Source organism: Bos grunniens, chromosome 16 (assembly GCF_055505025.1).
Source record: "Bos grunniens cultivar Pamir isolate PY7600 chromosome 16, Bosgru_T2T1.0, whole genome shotgun sequence".
Lineage (NCBI taxonomy): Eukaryota > Metazoa > Chordata > Mammalia > Artiodactyla > Bovidae > Bos > Bos grunniens.
Window position 1 is genome coordinate 43525428 of NC_141180.1, and position 18661 is coordinate 43544088.

At 42.5% G+C, this 18661-nt stretch overlaps 1 protein-coding gene across 7 annotated transcripts in view; it reads left to right on the top strand.

The window, feature by feature from the left end:
- The first annotated feature begins 8376 nt into the window (after positions 1–8376).
- Positions 8377–18661, top strand: part of SCYL3 (SCY1 like pseudokinase 3) — a 41750-nt gene continuing 31465 nt past the window's right edge. For 2 of the 7 annotated variants that reach the window (XM_086344769.1, XM_086344774.1), the window contains exons 1-2: positions 8377–8476; positions 12928–13145. In XM_086344769.1, the coding sequence (XP_086200895.1) occupies positions 12981–13145 (165 nt within the window). In that variant the 5' untranslated portion in view covers positions 8377–8476; positions 12928–12980. Of the gene's footprint in view, positions 8477–8576; positions 8779–10208; positions 10420–12927; positions 13158–18661 lie in introns of those variants that run through there. The other 5 variants (XM_086344772.1, XM_086344770.1, XM_086344776.1 and 2 more) reach the window with 5 other exon arrangements.

An 18661-nucleotide genomic window follows, 5' to 3' on the forward strand; every position in this document is an offset into this window, starting at 1 on the left:
GCAACCCACTCCAGTGTTCTTGCCTGGAGAATCCCAGGGATGGTGGAGCCTGGTGGGCTGCCCGTCTATGGGGTCACACAGAGTTGGACACGACTGAAGCGACTTAGCAGCAGCAGCAAGCTTTCACTTTTGCTTCACATCTATCACCACACAAGTACAGGAAGACTGTGAGTTCATGAGTTACTCATGAACTCATGAGTAAATGAAGAACAATAGAGAAGAATAACATATCACCCTGTAGAGCAAATACTTAAATTTGTTTCTCAGCAAAATTATCAGTTCCTACAAATCTTGATCTCTCAAGGCCATTTAGAAATATTTTATGACTAGAGTTCCCACACATCGGACTTTGCAGTAAAAAGAAATACTTGTACTTAATCCTCATGACAGCTCAATATAGAAACCCTGCAGTTAATTAACTTGTGAGAAGAAGTATTTTGGCTTTTTTAATTTATTTTTAATTGAAGGATAATTTACAATATTCTGTTGGTTTCTATCACAAGTCAACATGAATCAGCCATAGATACATGCATGTCCCCTCCCTCTTGAACCTGCCTCCCACCTCCCACCCTGAGAAGAAATGTTTAGCACATACTTTATTTCCACTACTGTTTTCTGTTCCAGGAATCTTAATCTTGCTGGGTTGGTGGTTTGGGGAACTGAAGTAAGTGAATCTGGAATCTAGATGTTGGTAACCGCTACTTCAAAGCAGAATAAACACCTCTTACGAAGTCAGCTCTTTTTCCTCCTTATCCACAGTTTGCCGGTGTCTCAAGTCTGCTTGAGGTCACTGTCATCACCACCAGGCTAGGGCATGACTGTGAAGTTGAACCCACAGAGCACGGATGTTATTGTTTGCACCAGATGGGATGTGAAGCTGCCCATTAAGGTCTAGACTCCAGTTAAGGAAGAGCTGAAACTTCTCAGTGATCTTAACTTTCACAGCTCATTGATTTCTAATCCTGGGCTGAAGAAATCCATCTTAATTCTGTGATTTTGGAAAGGAGACCCATGTCTTTTGGAGAGGGAGCTCAAACCTGCACACAAATCAGAAAAGCAGTGAAATACTTTGGAAATGGAAGAGAAACCTATCAGTCTTATCTCACTGAAGTTAAGTCTGACTACTTGTTTGGTTTTTTAACATTCCTAATGTTGTCTTTATGACTAACCCCACTTAATTTTTCTCCCACTTGACTTTTAGTAACATAGAATAGGACACAGGCACCAATTAATACAGAGTTCACTTTTGTTACAAATGCTGAACAACAACTTGATGAAGATGATATCCATGGCCCTTCAGGTTCACACACATTACATGGGCTTTGTTTTAATTGATAACTGAGTCTTCTCCAGCACCACAATTTGAAAGCATCAGTTCTTTAGCGCTCGGCCTTCTTTATGGTCCAGCTCTCACATCTGTACATGACTACTGGGAAAAACCATAGCTTAGACTACATGGACTTTTATTGGCAAAGTGACATCTCTTCCTTTTAGTATGCTACTAGATTTGTCATAGCTTTCCTTCCAAAGAGCTAGCATCTTTTAATTTCGCGGTTGCAGTCACCATCCACAGTGATTTGGGAGGGAGCCCAAGAAAATAAAATCTGTCACTGCTTCCACTTTTTCCCTTTCTATTTGCCATGAAGTGATGGGACCAGATGCCACGATCTTGTTGTGTGTGTGTGTGTTTTTTATGTTGAGTTTTAAGCCAGCTTTTTCACTTTTTTTCACTCTCAGCAAGAGGCTCTTTAGTTCCTCTACAATTTTGGGCAAAATCATTTAACACAAAGCCTATTTTATAAAGTGTTGAATATATCATGTAATTTAATACTATACTGAAAGTGAAAAAGAATAGCTGTTTGGGTGCAGAATGGTTGTGTGGGCTAATGGAGAGCTGTGGCTGCTGTCATTGCTCAGCATCATGACAGTATTACACCACACATCACTAGCTGAGGAAAAGCTCAGATTCAAAGTAACAGTTTCTGCTTAATGCATATTGCTCTAGCACCACCGTGAAGTTGAAAAATCATAAGTCAAACCACCAGAAGTCAGAGAGAGTCTGTACTTTATTCCTTTCTATGGTCAAATAATATTCCATCCTATGGATAGACCCGTATTCTTGATCCATTCATCACTCCAGTCCCTCTTTGGGCAGCAATAAAATGCTCAGAATGAAAAGTAAATTTCCAAATGCACACATCCACTTGAGCAGACATGTGTTTACTACCATGGGGAGCAGAGCACCAGTGAGTCAGCGCTGAGACCTGACCAGACTCACACCTCAGCCCTGCTTTTGTTCTGAGCTTAATCTCATGGCATGTCCTGTTTTGGTTAATCTCTCCCAAAACTCTCCTACTGTGATCACATTTTTATTGTACTCCCTAACTTCCCTTCCTTGATCTGATTTCTGGTTATGAATATGCCCTTATTATTTGGTTCAGGGTTACTCTGATTTCAGCACATCCCTACCTGATTCTTTTAGCATTTTCTTGCTTTCCTATTTTCTAGAGAAGGTAAGAAAGGCAAATAAACCCTTGCTCTTCCCCTCCTGTCTATTATCTAAATGATGGGAAGTAGCAGTGGTACCATTCCCTGCACTCTTATGACACAGGCATCTTTCCTGTCCACTTGCTTGAACACACTGGTGTGGTCTTTCCTGCACAGAATGTCCCTGGTGAAGGCATGAAGACTTCATGCCTCATGGACTTGATTTGCTCCATACCATGGGAAAAAGAAGTAAATAAAAAAAGAAGTAGAAGTTGGAACAGAAAAGCAGATGAAATAATACAAGGGATTGGTGAAGAGAACAGAGGTGAGTAAAAGAAAACATACTTTTTAATAAACTTTAGTAACAATCAGATCAGATCAGTCACTCAATCGTGTCCGACTCTTTGCGACCCCATGAATCGCAGCACGCCAGGCCTCCCTGTCCATCACCAGCTCCCGGAGTTCACTCAGACTCACGTCCATCGAGTCAGTGATGCCATCCAGCCATCTCATCCTCTGTCGTCCCCTTCTCCTCCTGCCCCCAATCCCTCCCAGCATCAGAGTCTTTTCCAATGAGTCAACTCTTCGCATGAGGTGGCCAAAGTACTGGAGTTTCAGCTTTAGCATCATTCCTTCCAAAGAAATCCCAGGGCTGATCTCCTTCAGAATGGACTGGTTGGATCTCCTTGCAGTCCAAGGGACTCTCAAGAGTCTTCTCCAACACCACAGTTCAAAAGCATCAATTCTTCGGCGCTCAGCCTTCTTCACAGTCCAACTCTCACATCCATACATGACCACAGGAAAAACCATAGCCTTGACTAGCCAGACCTTTGTTGGCAAAGTAATGTCTCTGCCTTTGAATATGCTATCTAGGTTGGTCATAACTTTCCTTCCAAGGAGTAAGCGTCTTTTAATTTCATGGCTGCAGTCACCGTCTGTAGTGATTTTGGAGCCCAGAAAAATAAAGTCTGACACTGTTTCCACTGTTTCCCCATCTATTTCCCATGAAGTGATGGGACCGGATGCCATGATCTTCATTTTCTGAATGTTGAGCTTTAAGCCAACTTTTTCACTCTCCACTTTCACTTTCATCAAGAGGCTTTTGAGTTCCTCTTCACTTTCTGCCATAAGGGTGGTGTCATCTGCATATCTGAGGTTATTGATATTTCTCCCAGCAATCTTGATTTCAGCTTGTGTTTCTTCCAGTCCAGCGTTTCTCATGATGTACTCTGCATATAAGTTAAATAAACTCCTTTTCCTATTTGGAACCAGTCTGTTGTTCCATGTCCAGTTCTAACTGTTGCTTCCTGACCTGCATACAAATTTCTCAAGAGGCAGATCAGGTGGTCTGGTATTCCCATCTCTTTCAGAATTTTCCACAGTTGATTGTGATCCACACAGTCAAAGGCCTTGGCATAGTCAATAAAGCAGAAATAGATGTTTTTCTGGAACTCCCTTGCTTTTATTATTACCTTGTTTCATTTTTTTCAGAGGATTTATCATTATTCAATTATATACTATTGTCTCTCTCTCCCCTTATCCTCACCCCTACCCCACACCTCGCCTCCAGGATCTGAGGTCTGTAGAAACAGGAAATTTATCTTGTTTTATTTGCCAGGATATTTCCCCAGTCTCTAGAGCAGAGGTTGGCATATAGTGAGCATTTATAAAGTATATGTTGGCTAACTAAATGAACAAAGAGCAATCGTCAGAAAAGCATAAGAGTAACCAAGGGAGCGTAGAGTCATTTGGCTCATACCCAGCTTCACACAGTAGTTTGAAACTTATTTGTTGGTGCTGGGGCAGGCACTTCAAAAACAAAAGTAACATTCCTAGCACCATTACCTCAATCACTTAAAAAGTTTAATTTGGGCCCCTCAAAGAACACACTTTTCTGTAATGACTGTTATCTTCTTTTCTTACTGGTTAACGTAGTTTATGGCTCAGAAAGGTGTGTCTTAAATATCTGTGGGATATATATAGTCTGTAACATAAGCTTGTAAGTTCTATAACATTTGTGTAGTGTTTACAGTTTACAAAGCAGGCCAATATTCCTTACAACATGGGTGCACAATGTCTGTGGTTGACTTTAAATTTCTTCAGGACACTGTAATATTCTTTGTGGGTTATTTGGTTTAAGCTATGCCCTAGAAGCAGCTAGCATTCTAATAACCATGAATCCACTCTCCAGAAATAGTTAGCTAGCATCATACCAGAAAGGCCACATTCCAGAGATGGAGCTACAAATAATTTAGTCACCTTGATCTCTGATAACACTGGATATTTTGCTAATTATCATAGTGAATGCCAGAAATGGCTTTTTACCAGAAAAAATAACAGCTTAATAATTATCATGATGAACACTAGAGATGAAATCTCAAAAGAATGCTCTCCATTCCTAGTAAATCAGGGTTTAAAAATTCTAGTCCTCAACCTTTTTAGATGCCATCTGAGGCTTCATCCCTGTTGGTTCTGGCTTTCCCACTGGTCTGCAAGATTTTCGGTTGCCAGATGCTGACAGTGGAATCCTGCCTCTGCAGCCCTGTGGATCTGTTTCTCAACTTGTCAGTACAAGCTGGTGGTCAAACCTACCTACAACTGCACCCTCCAATAGTGTGATCACACTACCTACATTTGAATTTTGAGCATTTATATATGGCTAGTTTAAATTGTAAAAGATACACATCAGATTTTGAAGACAGTACAAAAAATGTAAAGTATCTTATTAATAATTTTTTATATTGAGTGATTGTTTAAATCACAATCTTCTGGCTATGTACCTATGCCCCTGAAGTGGGAGGTCAGAGCCTTAATCACTGGACTGCCAGGGAAGCCCCTCTTTTTTACTATTTCAGATATGGCTCCTAGAAAACTTAGTAATACATTTGTGGCTCAAGTTCTATTTCTATAGGATAGTGCTGACCTAGGACGGAGAGCACCACTTTCAACCAGCTAATAAGACAATTAAATACTAACTGTGCCTACTTTCTAATAAATATTCATTTTATTTGCTTTCACTCACTTAATCTGGTGAAGTAACTGTGGCGTCCTTATCCAAACTGTAATAAGCCAGAAAGAATTTAAAACTTTTAGGTGATTGAATGATTTATGTCAACTGTGAGGTTGTAAAAGTATTAAATAGAAGTGATGACTAAGATCATGTGTAAGATAGTAGAGAAAATACACTGGGTTTGAGTCAACTAGTTCTAAAAAATATCACATTTACTCACTTTATTTTCACAAGACCCTATTAAGTAGAAACTAAGCAAAATGGCTGTCTGGGGAGGACTTACAAATAGCTGTGAAAAGAAGAGAAGCGAAAAGCAAAGCAGAAAAGGAAAGATATAAACATCTGAATGCAGAGTTCCAAAGAATAGCAAGAAGAGATAAGAAAGCCTTCTTCAGTGATCAATGCAAAGAAATAGAGGGAAACAACGGAATGGGAAAGACTAGAGATCTCTTCAAGAAAATTAGAGATACCAAGGGAACATTTCATGCAAAGATGGGCTCAATAAAGGACAGAAATGGTATGGACCTAACAGAAGCAGAAGATATTAAGAAGAGATGGCAAGAATACACAGAAGAACTGTACAAAAAAGATCTTCACGACCCAGATAATCACGATGGTGTGATCACTGACTGAGAGCCAGACATCCTGGAATGTGAAGTCAAGTGGGCCTTAGAAAGCATCACTACGAACAAAGCTAGTGGAGGTGATGGAATTCCAGTTGAGCTATTCCAAATCCTGAAAGATGATGCTGTGAAAGTGCTGCACTCAATATGCCAGCAAATTTGGAAAATTCAGCAGTGGCCACAGGACTGGAAAAGGTCAGTTTTCATTCCAATCCCAAAGAAAGGCAATGCCAAACAATGCTCAAACTACCGCACACTTGCACTCATCTCACATGCTAGTAAAGTAATGCTCAAAATTCTCCAAGCCCGGGTTCAGCAATATGTGAACTGTGAACTTCCTGATGTTCAAGCTGGTTTTAGAAAAGGCAGAGGAACCAGAGATCAAATTGCCAACATCTGCTGGATCATGGAAAAAGCAAGGGAGTTCCAGAAAAACATCTATTTCTGCTTTATTGACTATGCCAAAGCCTTTGACTGTGTGGATCACAATCAACTGTGGAAAATTCTGAAAGAGATGGGAATACCAGACCACCTGATCTGCCTCTTGAGAAATTTGTATGCAGGTCAGGAAGCAACAGTTAGAACTGGACATGGAACAACAGGCTGGTTCCAAATAGGAAAAGGAGTTTATTTAACTTATATGCAGAGTACATCATGAGAAACGCTGGACTGGAAGAAACACAAGCTGAAATCAAGGTTGCTGGGAGAAATATCAATAACCTCAGATATGCAGATGACACCACCCTTATGGCAGAAAGTGAAGAGGAACTCAAAAGCCTCTTGATGAAAGTGAAAGTGGAGAGTGAAAAAGTTGGCTTAAAGCTCAACATTCAGAAAACGAAGATCATGGCATCCGGTCCCATCACTTCATGGGAAATAGATGGGGAAACAGTGGAAACAGTGTCAGACTTTATTTTTCTGGGCTCCAAAATCACTACAGACGGTGACTGCAGCCATGAAATTAAAAGACGCTTACTCTTTGGAAGGAAAGTTATGACCAACCTAGATAACATATTCAAAAGCAGAGACATTACTTTGCCAACAAAGGTTCGTCTAGTCAAGGCTATGGTTTTTCCTGTGGTCATGTATGGATGTGAGAGTTGGACTGTGAAGAAGGTTGAGCCCCGAAGAATTGATGCTTTTGAACTGTGGTGTTGGAGAAGACTCTTGAGAGTCCCTTGGACTGCAAGGAGATCCAACCAGTCCATTCTGAAGGAGATCAGCCCTGGGATTTCTTTGGAAGGAATGATGCTAAAGCTGAAACTCCAGTACTTTGGCCACCTCATGCGAAGAGTTGACTCATTGGAAAAGACTCTGATGCTGGGAGGGATTGGGGGCAGGAGGAGAAGGGGACGACAAAGGATGAGATGGCTGGATGGCATCACTGACTCGATGGACGTGAGTCTGAGTGAACTCCGGGAGCTGGTGATGGACAGGGAGGCCTGGCGTGCTGCGATTCATGGGGTCGCAGAGTCGGACACGACTGAGCGACTGACCCGATCCGATCCGATCAATATTAATAATGTGTGTGTGCACGCGCGCCCAGTCGTGTCCGATTCTAAACGATCCCATGGGCCACAGATTTTCCAAGCAAGAATACTGGAGTGGGTTGCCGTTTCCTTCTCCTAGGGATTTCCTGACCCAGGGACCCACAAACACTATTAATAATCCCAATTTCACTCCCCGCTGATTTAAGCGTAACTTCAGATTCTCTGTCTGAAAGGGCTTCAGCTGGAATCTCTTCCACCTCTGCCAGCTTTAGCCAGGGATTCTTGGGACTTCGGCCCACGCAGCACAGCCAATCAGAGCTGCGGGGTTAGCCACGTCACTCTCCTAAAAGTCCTCTCCAATTTCCAGAGTGTGCCTCTTCTCCGTCCCGCCCCTTTTCTATTTGTTAGAGGCCATCAGCGGCCATTTTTGATTAGGGCGGAAATCCAGTTAAGACGAGCAGTTAAAAGGCTGAAAATTAAAATCAAGGCTGACTTTCACGTTTAAGTCAGAGTCCAAGAGAGGAGACATCTTCACAGACCAACTAGGAGACTAGGGCCAGAGAGTGAGCCGCGGGCCCGCACTGGCGCCCGCACTCAAGATGGCACCGGCCTGAGAAACACCTGCGCGGCCGCTCTATCTCGGTTCCGGGTGCTCTCGCCCTCGTGGTGGCGTTGGAGGGCTGAAAGCCGGCATTCTTTCCGGCTTCCGGACCCGTCTCTATGGTGCCGGAGAGACCAGACTCGGAAGATTGTGGGGGTAGAGGCTAGTGCGTCACGGGGGAGGCGAGGGTGGTTGGTGTCAACACGGGGCGAAGAGGGGACCGAAGCTAAGACCCTTGGCCGCCTCCCCCACCGCCCACCCGCAGGTAACAGGGAGCCGCCGGCTGCGTCCTGCGTCAGTGCAGGTCTGGGCCGCCGGGGATGGGGCCGGCCCGGGCCGGGAGCGAGGCGGGGGGCGCGCGCCCCGCTCGCGGGTCCGCGCTTGGGGCCCGCGCGGGGGCGAGCTCGGCGCGGCACCGCTGTCGGTTGAGCGCTGCTTGCCGCCTCCGCGCAGCCTCTCTGTGCTCACTGCCGGGCCGCCTGCAAATCTGGGCGTCGCGGACGAACCCCGCCCGGTGGGGCGCCGGAAGGGAGCCACTGAGCCCGGCCTCGCGGGCAGGTGTGGAAGGTGAGCGGCCAGCGAAGTGGAATCGCCGCCCCGGCCTCTAAGCGACCCCGAGGCGTAGCGGTCAGATCTCCGCCGACCTCCAGCCACCGCTCCCGGCCTTCCCCCCTGGCCCCCGGAAGGGCGAGTGTGCGCGGCGGGGCGAGACGGTGCCAGGCGCTTGGGGCCGAGCCGGGGGAGCATGGGTTCGCGCCCGCCCTGGGATGCTGCCTTCATTCTCGTTCGGAGACCAGTGCGGGGCCCCAGAGGCCCCGCTGGCTCCTGTCTCTGGTTCGTGCATTTTGTTTAGAATAAAGGTGAAACATATATAGGTAACCGTGCGAATACTCAGTTGGATCCTGAATTTTGGAATCCCTGTTACTGTTATTTTTAAGGACCCGTGCGCATACCCCCAAAACATCCCGTGCCTTAGCTGAAATCATACTTAGTTCTTTAGGTACGCAAAGGCTTCATTATATGTTGCTGGACTGAGTTCATTATAGGGAATGTATGCGTGAAACAGATCAAAGGGCTTCAAGTAATATTGTCACCTGATAACAAAATACCGATCAATAACAGATGTCCTTTGAACTCTCAGTGTAAAACCTTATTGTTGGAACTTCCAAGTTGAGGGAGCTAAGATCACGATCATCCCAATTACTTGAGAAGGAGAGCGAGTTCCCCAAAGAACACTCATTTCTTTGTTTAGTGTATGAGTTGCCCAGTAACATAGACGAGGACTTTTAATCCCACAGGTGGCCTAGAAACTTGATGTGCTGCCCAAGGAAATAAAAGGATGAAGGAAGATAGGTGAACAACATTTTAAAGAGAAGACGATGATACCTATACAAGTCAGAAACTGCCTACCCAATATTTTAATTTAGTGTCTGTGTGCGCGCGGGAGAGATCAAACGTGTCCAACTCTGCGACCCCATCGACTAGCCCACCAGGCTCCTTTGACCATGGAATTTTCCAGACAAGAATACTGGAGCTTGGAAATTAGTTGACATTTCCTTCTCTAGGGGATCTTGCCGATCCAGAGATGGAGTCTGTGTCTCTTGGTCTCCTGCTTTGGCAAGCGGATTCTTTACCAGCTGAGCCACCAGGTGGTAAATTTTGAAAAACACCTATGCTAATATTAGAATATCTTTTTCTGCCTTTTTGTGACTTTTTCATTTCAAAGTTAAATGATTTGGTGCTTTCCCCTTTACTCTTCAAAACAAAAAAGAGCATTTTGGAAGTCCAGGTGTTCTTGTTTACCAGTATTACATTTCAGTAAGTCCATTTTAGCTGAATTGTCATTTTTAAAACGTTGTTTATAGCAATAGTTTTTGTGCCTCTTAGGATACAGAATTGTGAAGCTACGAATTAAGAATTACTGCTTATAAGACATATACAAATTGCAGTTAACAGCGCATCTTTTTATTTCCCTCCTGATATTTATTTCTCAATAGGGCCTACCTGGTGGCTCAGACGGTATTTAATCTTTCTGCAATGCAGGAGATGGGGTTCGATCCCTGGGATGGGAAGGAAATGGCAACCACTCCAGTATTCTGGCCTGGAGAATTCTATGGACAGAGGAACCTGGTGGGCCAAGTCCATGGGCTGGCAAAGAGTCGGACTCCACTGAGTGATCAACACTAACTAATGAAGTTTTTACTGAAAGTAGGCTATAATCCAACTACTGTAAGTGCTGCAGGGTGGTATTAGTCGACTGCTGTCAACATTAATCATGCTTTCAAACTAATAAAATGTCATCCTTTTGAGTTCTCACAAGGAAGGGGTTCATTCCTTTGAATTTTCAGGTGGTATTTCTTTAGGTCATGGACCCAAATAAAACCCGGTTTTAACATCTTCCTAGAGCAGTACTTGGTGATCTGTGGTTGATCGGGTCCCCTTTGTTGGTTGAATCCACAGATGTGGGACTGCAGATACGGAGGGTCAGCTGTAAAGTTATACTTAGGTTTTTGACCAAGAGGGTATGGGTGCCCCTAATTTCCTGTGATTTTAAAGGGTCAGCTGTTGTTGAGATACTTTTTAATACTGTTTCTTGTTGTCATTTGGGGTGTTTTTTTGTTTGGGGGTTTTTTGTTTTTTTTTTGCCTCTATCATAATTCTTCAGTTCAGTCGCTCAGTCATTTCCGACTCTTTGCAACCCCATGAATTGCAGCACGCCAGGCCTCCCTGTCCATCACCAACTCCCGGAGTTCACCCAGACTCACATCCATCGAGTCAGTGATGCCATCCAGCCATCTCATCCTCTGTCGTCCCCTTCTCCTCCTGCCCCCAGTCCCTCCCAGCATCAGGGTCTTTCCCAGTGAGTCATGAGGTGGCCAAAGTATTGGAGTTTGGAGCTCAAAGTATTGGTAGGTAGGAACTCAGTGGATTTGTTACAAAGCCAGCTTAGTTCTTATCCTCAGAAACATTCTTTGGTTTTAAAAAAACGTCAATTTTAGATAACTTTAGCCCTTATGCATGTTATAATCCTTATTCAGGTTTATATGTAGGTCTGTAGCCCTTTGAAATTCTTTGGTTGGGGTATGTGTTTTAAGTAGTATTACATACTCTGATAACCTAGTAAGTGTTGAATGGAACTTGACCAAGGTAGGGGAAAAAAAATCCCAAGTAGAGGGTCTACGTATAATGATTCTTGGGTTTATATTTACCCAAAGGATGAAGATTTTAAAGTGAATTTTTTAAAGGTCCACTTAGATTTTTGGCTGTTACTTAGAGCTCTCAATTTGCTTCCCACGCTGCCAGAGTTAGTAAGAACTCTTTTTATCCTGTATTTTTTAAGTTATGGTAAAGCCAGAACTAAAAACTGACTGCCATAAACTTTTCAGACATGTGTTGTTTGGCCTATACAGGTTTAAAAATGTTGTAGCCAATGTTTAAAAATATAGAAATTTCCACATAAATATTCAGGCTCTTGGCTCTTTATGGGTAAATCGTGTGACCTGGCAGTTCTGAAGTGGCAGTTCTGGTTGGGACCTTGTGATGGTGGCTCCCTTCGTAGTGTAAACCCAGTCACAGTAGGCGCCTGCACACACAGTAAGCCCTTTACTACTCCACCAATACTGCTGAACCTCGATGTACTGTCTGTTGTAACCACATGAGTTTGTATCCTTGAAAGATATGCTCTTATTGTGGAATAGTTGGGAGGTGCAGGCAAATGTATGTCTGTGTTTGTGACAAACACAGAATGTGAATTCACATACATTCACATTCATGTATGTGAATCATCCATGATCTGACATCCACAACAAACCTGCTAATACTTAATACATCTTTCAAGTGTGTGTGTGTGTGTGTGTGTGTAGCTATAGCAGTAGATCACTCATCACTATAATCATAGTCAAGGTATACTGAATATATCCATTCCCTCCAAAGTTTCCTTGCACCCCGTTATATTCCTGTCCTCTCCCATGGTTCCTCTAACTAGTCTCACCCCAGGCAACCACTTACCTGTTTCCTGTCCTTATAGAAAGTTTGCATTTCCTAGAATCTCACGTCTTTTTAATGTTTGGGATTATACAGTTTTGCCTTTTCCCCTTTTTAGCATACTTCGAAGAGCAGTCATGGGATTGTATTTTTTATTTTATTTGTTGTCATTTGTGTTCAATGAGTTATCTGTTTCCCTTCCCATTATTCTGCTGGTGTTTTATGTTTTCTTGATTTATACAAACTTTCCATTTGTTAACATGTTTTTCAACATTTTTAGAAATATTTTCCAGTTTGTAGTGTTCTTCATATAATTGTGAGTTGTTTTAGACATCCAGAAGTTTATCATTTTTGAATGATCAAGTTTTGCAGCACTTTCCTCTGTGAGACTGGATATAAGTGGGTTAGGGAGCCAGAGAGCCCTTATTCTGTATTGGATCGCTTTTCCTCTGTGGAGGTTCCGTGTGTGCAGTGGGGGTTGGGAACGACAGTAACTGCATGTGTCTGTTTAGTTCAGTGCGTTTTTTTCTAGAGCTATTACTTGTTCATTGTCAAGCCTTGCAGGTAACTTGCTGAACTTTGACTGTCTTTGTTGTCACATGACCTAGGTGATGAGGATTGTAGGCAGTGGTAGGAGTTTCTGCAGCGGAGTGCCTGGGTCTGGTTACTTGGCTGTCTCTGGCTCATGGCTCAGATACTCAGCGTTTGGAAATGTTTCCTGTTTGCTTTCAGGTCTGCTTGGCTTTGAGAAGGAGCTGCAGCACCCCTGTCTCACCGAATAAGGGATGGGCTCAGAGAACAGCGCTTTGAAGAGCTATGCCCTGAAGGAGCCGCCGTTCACCTTACCCTCCGGACTTGCTGTTTACCCCGCTGTATTGCAAGATGGCAAACTCGCGTCAGTCTTTGTGTATAAGAGAGAAAACGAAGATAAGGTTAATAAAGCTGCCAAGGTACCTTCATAGGTGACTACCTAATAGCTAGTACTTTTTACTATCTTCTTGTTTTCTATTTTAAAAAATCATGAAATTAATAAAGTTCCAAAGGGGTAGGTCATAGTAATATTTTCATTCATGGCCTTTGAAAATACAGTTGTCCTTATTTCATGGGAACGTCACCAGCTTGTATCACGAGGTCAAGTACCACAGATTAGCCAAAAGCTTTATGCAACTCAGCGTAATAGCTCTTCTCATCATATTTTATTTTTTTAGCGAGAAAGTTTGGGAGGGGATTTTACATGGCTCACAGAAGATAAAGGGACTTAATTCTAGCATAGCAAAAATGCTATAAGTACAGACAACATTTTAATTGGTGTGCTGATGATGGGATAGATCTGGAAATTATATATTTTAGGAACTGTAACTGGTGTGTTTTCCTTTTCTGAGGCATTGTGGTGCTCCCGGAAAGAATGTGAAACTGGAATGTGGGATGGGATGCCCCAGAAAGACTGTGACCTGGGCCCTACTTCTTGCTGAGGGACCCTAGAGCATCAACCTCCAGCAGCTTCAGTTTTATTATTACGAAGAAGTTCCTCCCACCTCAAGCCTCCTAACCGCTGCTCCTGTGAAGGGCGCCAGCGAGCTGGCTGACCTGCTCTCAGGGGATCTTGGGCTGTCATTAGAAAAAATGACTCCACCTTGGAATATAATTCAAGAAAATAGCCTTAAGTATCTTTTCAGATTAGAGAAAAGGAAAGTATTAGCTGATATTTGTCTAGTTAGCCATTTCCTTGGGTATTCAGGCATTCAGATTATCTTCAGGAAGGTTCTAAAAAGGAAAGCCCTTTCAGATTGATTCATGGTCTTTGTTAGACGTTATGATCTGTATTATCTTGAGTCTCTTTGTACTAACAATAAGAATGAAACATTGATATATATTTCATAAGTGTTAGTCACTCAGTGTTTGACTCTTTGTGACCCCTTGGACGGTAGCCCATCAGGTTCCTCTGTCCATGGAATTCTTCTGGCAAGAATACTGGAGTGGATTGCCGTTTCCTTCTCCAGGGAATCTTTCTGACTCAGGGATCAAACCTGGGTCTCCAGAACTGCAGGGAGATTCTTCATTGTCTGAGCCACCAGGGAAGCCTGTATTTCATGCTGCTGCTGCTAAGTCTCTTCAGTCATGTCCGACTCTGTGCGACCCCGTAGATGGCAGCCCACCAGGTTCCCCCGTCCCTGGGATTCTCCAGGCAAGAACACTGGAGTGGGTTGCCATTTCCTTCTCCAATGCATGAAAGTGAAAAGTGAAAGTGAAGTCACTTAGTCGTGTCTGACTCTTCGTGACCAGATGGACTGCAGCCTACCAGGCTCCTCCATCCATGGGATTTTCCAGGCAAGAGTAGTGGAATGGGTTGCCATTGCCTTCTCCCCTGCAATGGCAACCCACTCCTGTATTTCATAGATCTGTTTAAATGGTTTATACCTTGATCATGATTATAAAGGGCTATATTATAATATAGTGATGGCACCCCACTCCAGTACTTTTGCCTGGAAAATCCCATGGACGGAGGAGCCTGGTAGGCTGAAGTCCATGGGGTCGCTAGAGTAGGACATGACTGAGCGACTTCACTTTCACTTTTCACTTTCATGCATTGGAGAGGGCACTGGCAACCCACTCCAGTGTTCTTGCCTGGAGAATCCCAGGGACGGGGGAGCCTGGTGGGCTGCCGTCTATGGGGTCTCACAGAGTCAGACACGACTGACATGACTTAGCAGCAGCAGCAGCAGCAGGAATATAGTTTAGGCATTTTGTCTGTCACACTAGTTCATTATTTGATGTCTCTGATCAGCCTTGAGATTAACAGTTGTAAGATGGTTCCTAAGGAAAATGTTTTGCTCAGAATGCATTTTCCATTAATGTGCTCTGATAAAAAGTGTAGCTGGCTGTTGTATCACTAAGTAATTGTGCTTTTTGTTAAGACCACACATTTGTCTCTTTTCCAGCCCATCTGGGAATTGATAATATTTTTTTATTGTGATTTTACAAAAGATACAATGCCTTGCCTCCCTGTCTTTTGCTTAGGTGCAGTTACTATCTGACATACTTCCTACGATTTTCATCTAATAAGATTGCACATTTTTTAAAAATAACAATTGACTATTACTAGGTAGGCTGCAGTCCATGGGGTTGCTAAGAGTTGGACACAGCGACTTCACTTTCACTTTTCACTTTCATGCATTGGAGAAGGAAATGGCACCCCACTCCAGTGTTCTTACCTGGAGAATCCCAGGGACGGGGGAGCCTGGTGGGCTGCCGTCTATGGGGTCGCACAGAATCGGACATGACTGAAGAGACTTAGCAGCAGCAGCAGTGAGGTACTAGAAATTTATAATCATTTATAAGACCATAGATTTTTTAAATTATGTTAATCTTTATGGTGTATGTAGCATGGAAGTTGAACAACCCAAATCATAAAAGTTTAAAGGGAAGAAGCAAAACTCATGCAATATTTGACGACTTCCACACTGTAGGAATTGCAAAACTTGAGAAGGAATATTTTTTTCTGCCCGTGTTATCTACACATACTCTTCGGAGCCCTGACTCTTCTCTAGTAGTTCATACTTGTCCCTTAGGTTCCTCGGGCTATCATGTGGCTTTGAATACCTGAACCATGAATCTGAGAAATTTTGAAATGGCAACAAAATTATAAGGAGTTTAGATGAAGGTCATAGTACTTGAGAAACAAATGGCATTGCAACAGGTTTTAGAGACTTGGTTTCCTAGATACCTGAAATATTGAAGTACCATCGTTAACTTGCTTCCTTTCTCTAGAGATCAGGTTCCTAATCCTACCACTGACATTTCTAATAGCTGTCAATGGTAGGATTACCATTTCAAGCAGATACGCAGTGTTTCCTTAGCCAAACATTGTTAGGTAGGGATTATGCTCTTCTAACCATGTTGTAAATAAAAAACAGCAGTCTCAGCACACTGTTTAACCTCTGAAGTAAGATGAAATGCAGGTATAACCTTTGGCCACAAAACAGTATCAGAAATACTTCAAGTCCATCACACCTTCTCATTTTATCCTGAATTCATTAGCTGTTGACACAGCAGTATAATTTTCTCACTGGGATTATGATTCATTTCTAACCAATAGCCTGCAAGGGGTGGTAAATCCTGTCAGAACTTGGTTACTCTGTGGTTTGCTATAATACAATTTAAGTGCTTAGTTAGGGCCTCATGGTGAGTGCAGGCTCAAAGAATGGTTCCTAAGTGTCTTTCTATCTGGCAGCCACATCAGAATAGGTATTTAGATGCTGTGTAGGTGCTCTGTGGAGTGCCTTAGGAGGCATGCTGTAATTCCAGGGTGGGTTCACGCTGCTATTGGTCAACATACTTGAGAACCCACATTGTGTGGGCATGAGAAAGAAATAGAAGGACTGATTGCTGTGCTTAAAGGAGCTTGAATTCCGTTTGGGAAATGCTTTACTGCTCTTCCTTATGCTGACATTTTCTTTCTGTTCCTCTCCCTCTCAGCCTTTTTTATGCTATTTATAACCCCATTCTGGTAAATCAACTTCCCTGTATCGTCAGCTTTGAAAAAAATGATTTCCTTCCCCTCATGGTCAAAGTCTGGTTCTCTTACAAGGCTCCCAAGCACCACCCGCTGAGAAGAACTTGGAAGTGTTACCCCTCCCTCCGGGTGTTAGGGTCACCAGGTGGCACTGGCCCTCGGCTAGTTCCTACCGGAGTTCTCAGACTTCACATTCTCATCCTTTTGTCTCTAAATAGCTGTCAAAACCTCATCTGAGCCTCATCCTTTTGTCTCTAAATAGCTGTCAAAACCTCGTCTGAGCTCCAGAGCTATTACTTCCACGTGCCTATTCAGAATCTCCTGTTCCCCAAAGCATGCTTTCCAGCACAGAATTCTTTATCCCTTTACCTTCCTGCATTTTATTCTTGGTTTATGACCCTGCCTCCAGGCATTTAAAGAGAATGGACTTCTGTCTTTTTCTCCAATTTGAATTTTAGGGGTAGGAGGAATAATATGTCTCCCTGAAGATTCTTGCTCACTGGTTTAGGCATCTTGTTATTTTGTTGTAGTTCTTTAGCAGAGTGACAGTAAAGCTTTCTCCCTGTCTAAAAACTTCCAAGTGAATTTAAGCTACAGTTGAGAACTACTTTGTGTTGTTTTCAAAGTGAAGTAGCAAGTTCGAGGTAGAACGGTAATGAAAAGTCAAGCCCCTGAGGCTTGAATTAATTCTCTGAATGGCTGAGTCCTAACTGATTCCTGAATAGTAGGGATACCACACACTTAACATCTGTGTGTGGGCATAGATCGGCAAAATATCTACTACTACTCATATTTAATAATATAAAGTTCTTACTCAGAATCCTCGTACCTAGTGGAGTGAATGAGATGTGATCGATACTTGGTTTCAGATAACTCTCATTCAATAGCAGTCACTATTCTCCACCAGAACAAAAGCATTTTTCTCTTTAATTGATGTTCATTGAGAAAATATCCTAGTTAAACTTAGCAAGTACATCTTGTCATTCTGTCTGTTCTTTGAAACAGCAGAAGTTTAAATCAAGAAGTATTTCTATTTCATTCTTAACTGCTCACCTTTCCTGTGAATTTATGCATAATTTTATGCATAATTACATGTGCCAAAGAGGAGTGACAGTGTTTTTGCTGAATTAAGTGCTTATTCAGAATCATGCAAGATCTATTCCATTCTTTCTTCCTTCATTTAAACAAATAAGAAGCCACTTGGGACACCTCATTAGTTAATGAAAAGAGAAAAGTTTTAAAGATGGTTGAATAATGTGCTGGATCATAAAACAGTTTTGAATGGATTAGTACCCTGATCCACGATAAACAATTTAATTTTGTTGATCTTGCTTTCTTATTTTTTGCCTTTTTACTTAAACATTTAATCCCCTTAATTATATTCAACTATCTTTAAAGCTTTTCTCTTTTCATTAACTAGAAAACTGATCATCAAATAAAGAATTTGTATCTGCAATTGGATAAAGTGTTTTCTAAATCTCAGTTTGATTCAGGTAGTTGATATTATTCAGGTTTTCCAAGTTTTTATCTATTTAGTTCATTTTCTGCTAGTTCTATTGATTTTTTTTTTTCTGTTGATTGTTGAGACAGGAGCTTTAAAATCTCCAACTCTGATACTATGATTGTGAAATTGTCTGTTTTTCCCTTTCATTTTCCCAGTTTTACTTCATGTGTATCTTGAGTTTCTGCTCTTATGCGCATACACATTTATAATTAGTTATGTCTTTTTAATGAATTATCCCTTTTATTCTTAAGTAATTGTCCCATTTTATCTCTGGCCATACTCTTGTCTTGGAAGTATATTTTGTCTGATAGGAATATATCCATGTCAGCCTTCTTTTGCCTACTGATATCCTTTTCCATCAAATTCATTTATTTTCTATTCATTTACCTATCTCTGTCTTTTGTCTAAAGTGTGTCTTCTATAGGCAGCATATAGTTGGATCTTCCTTT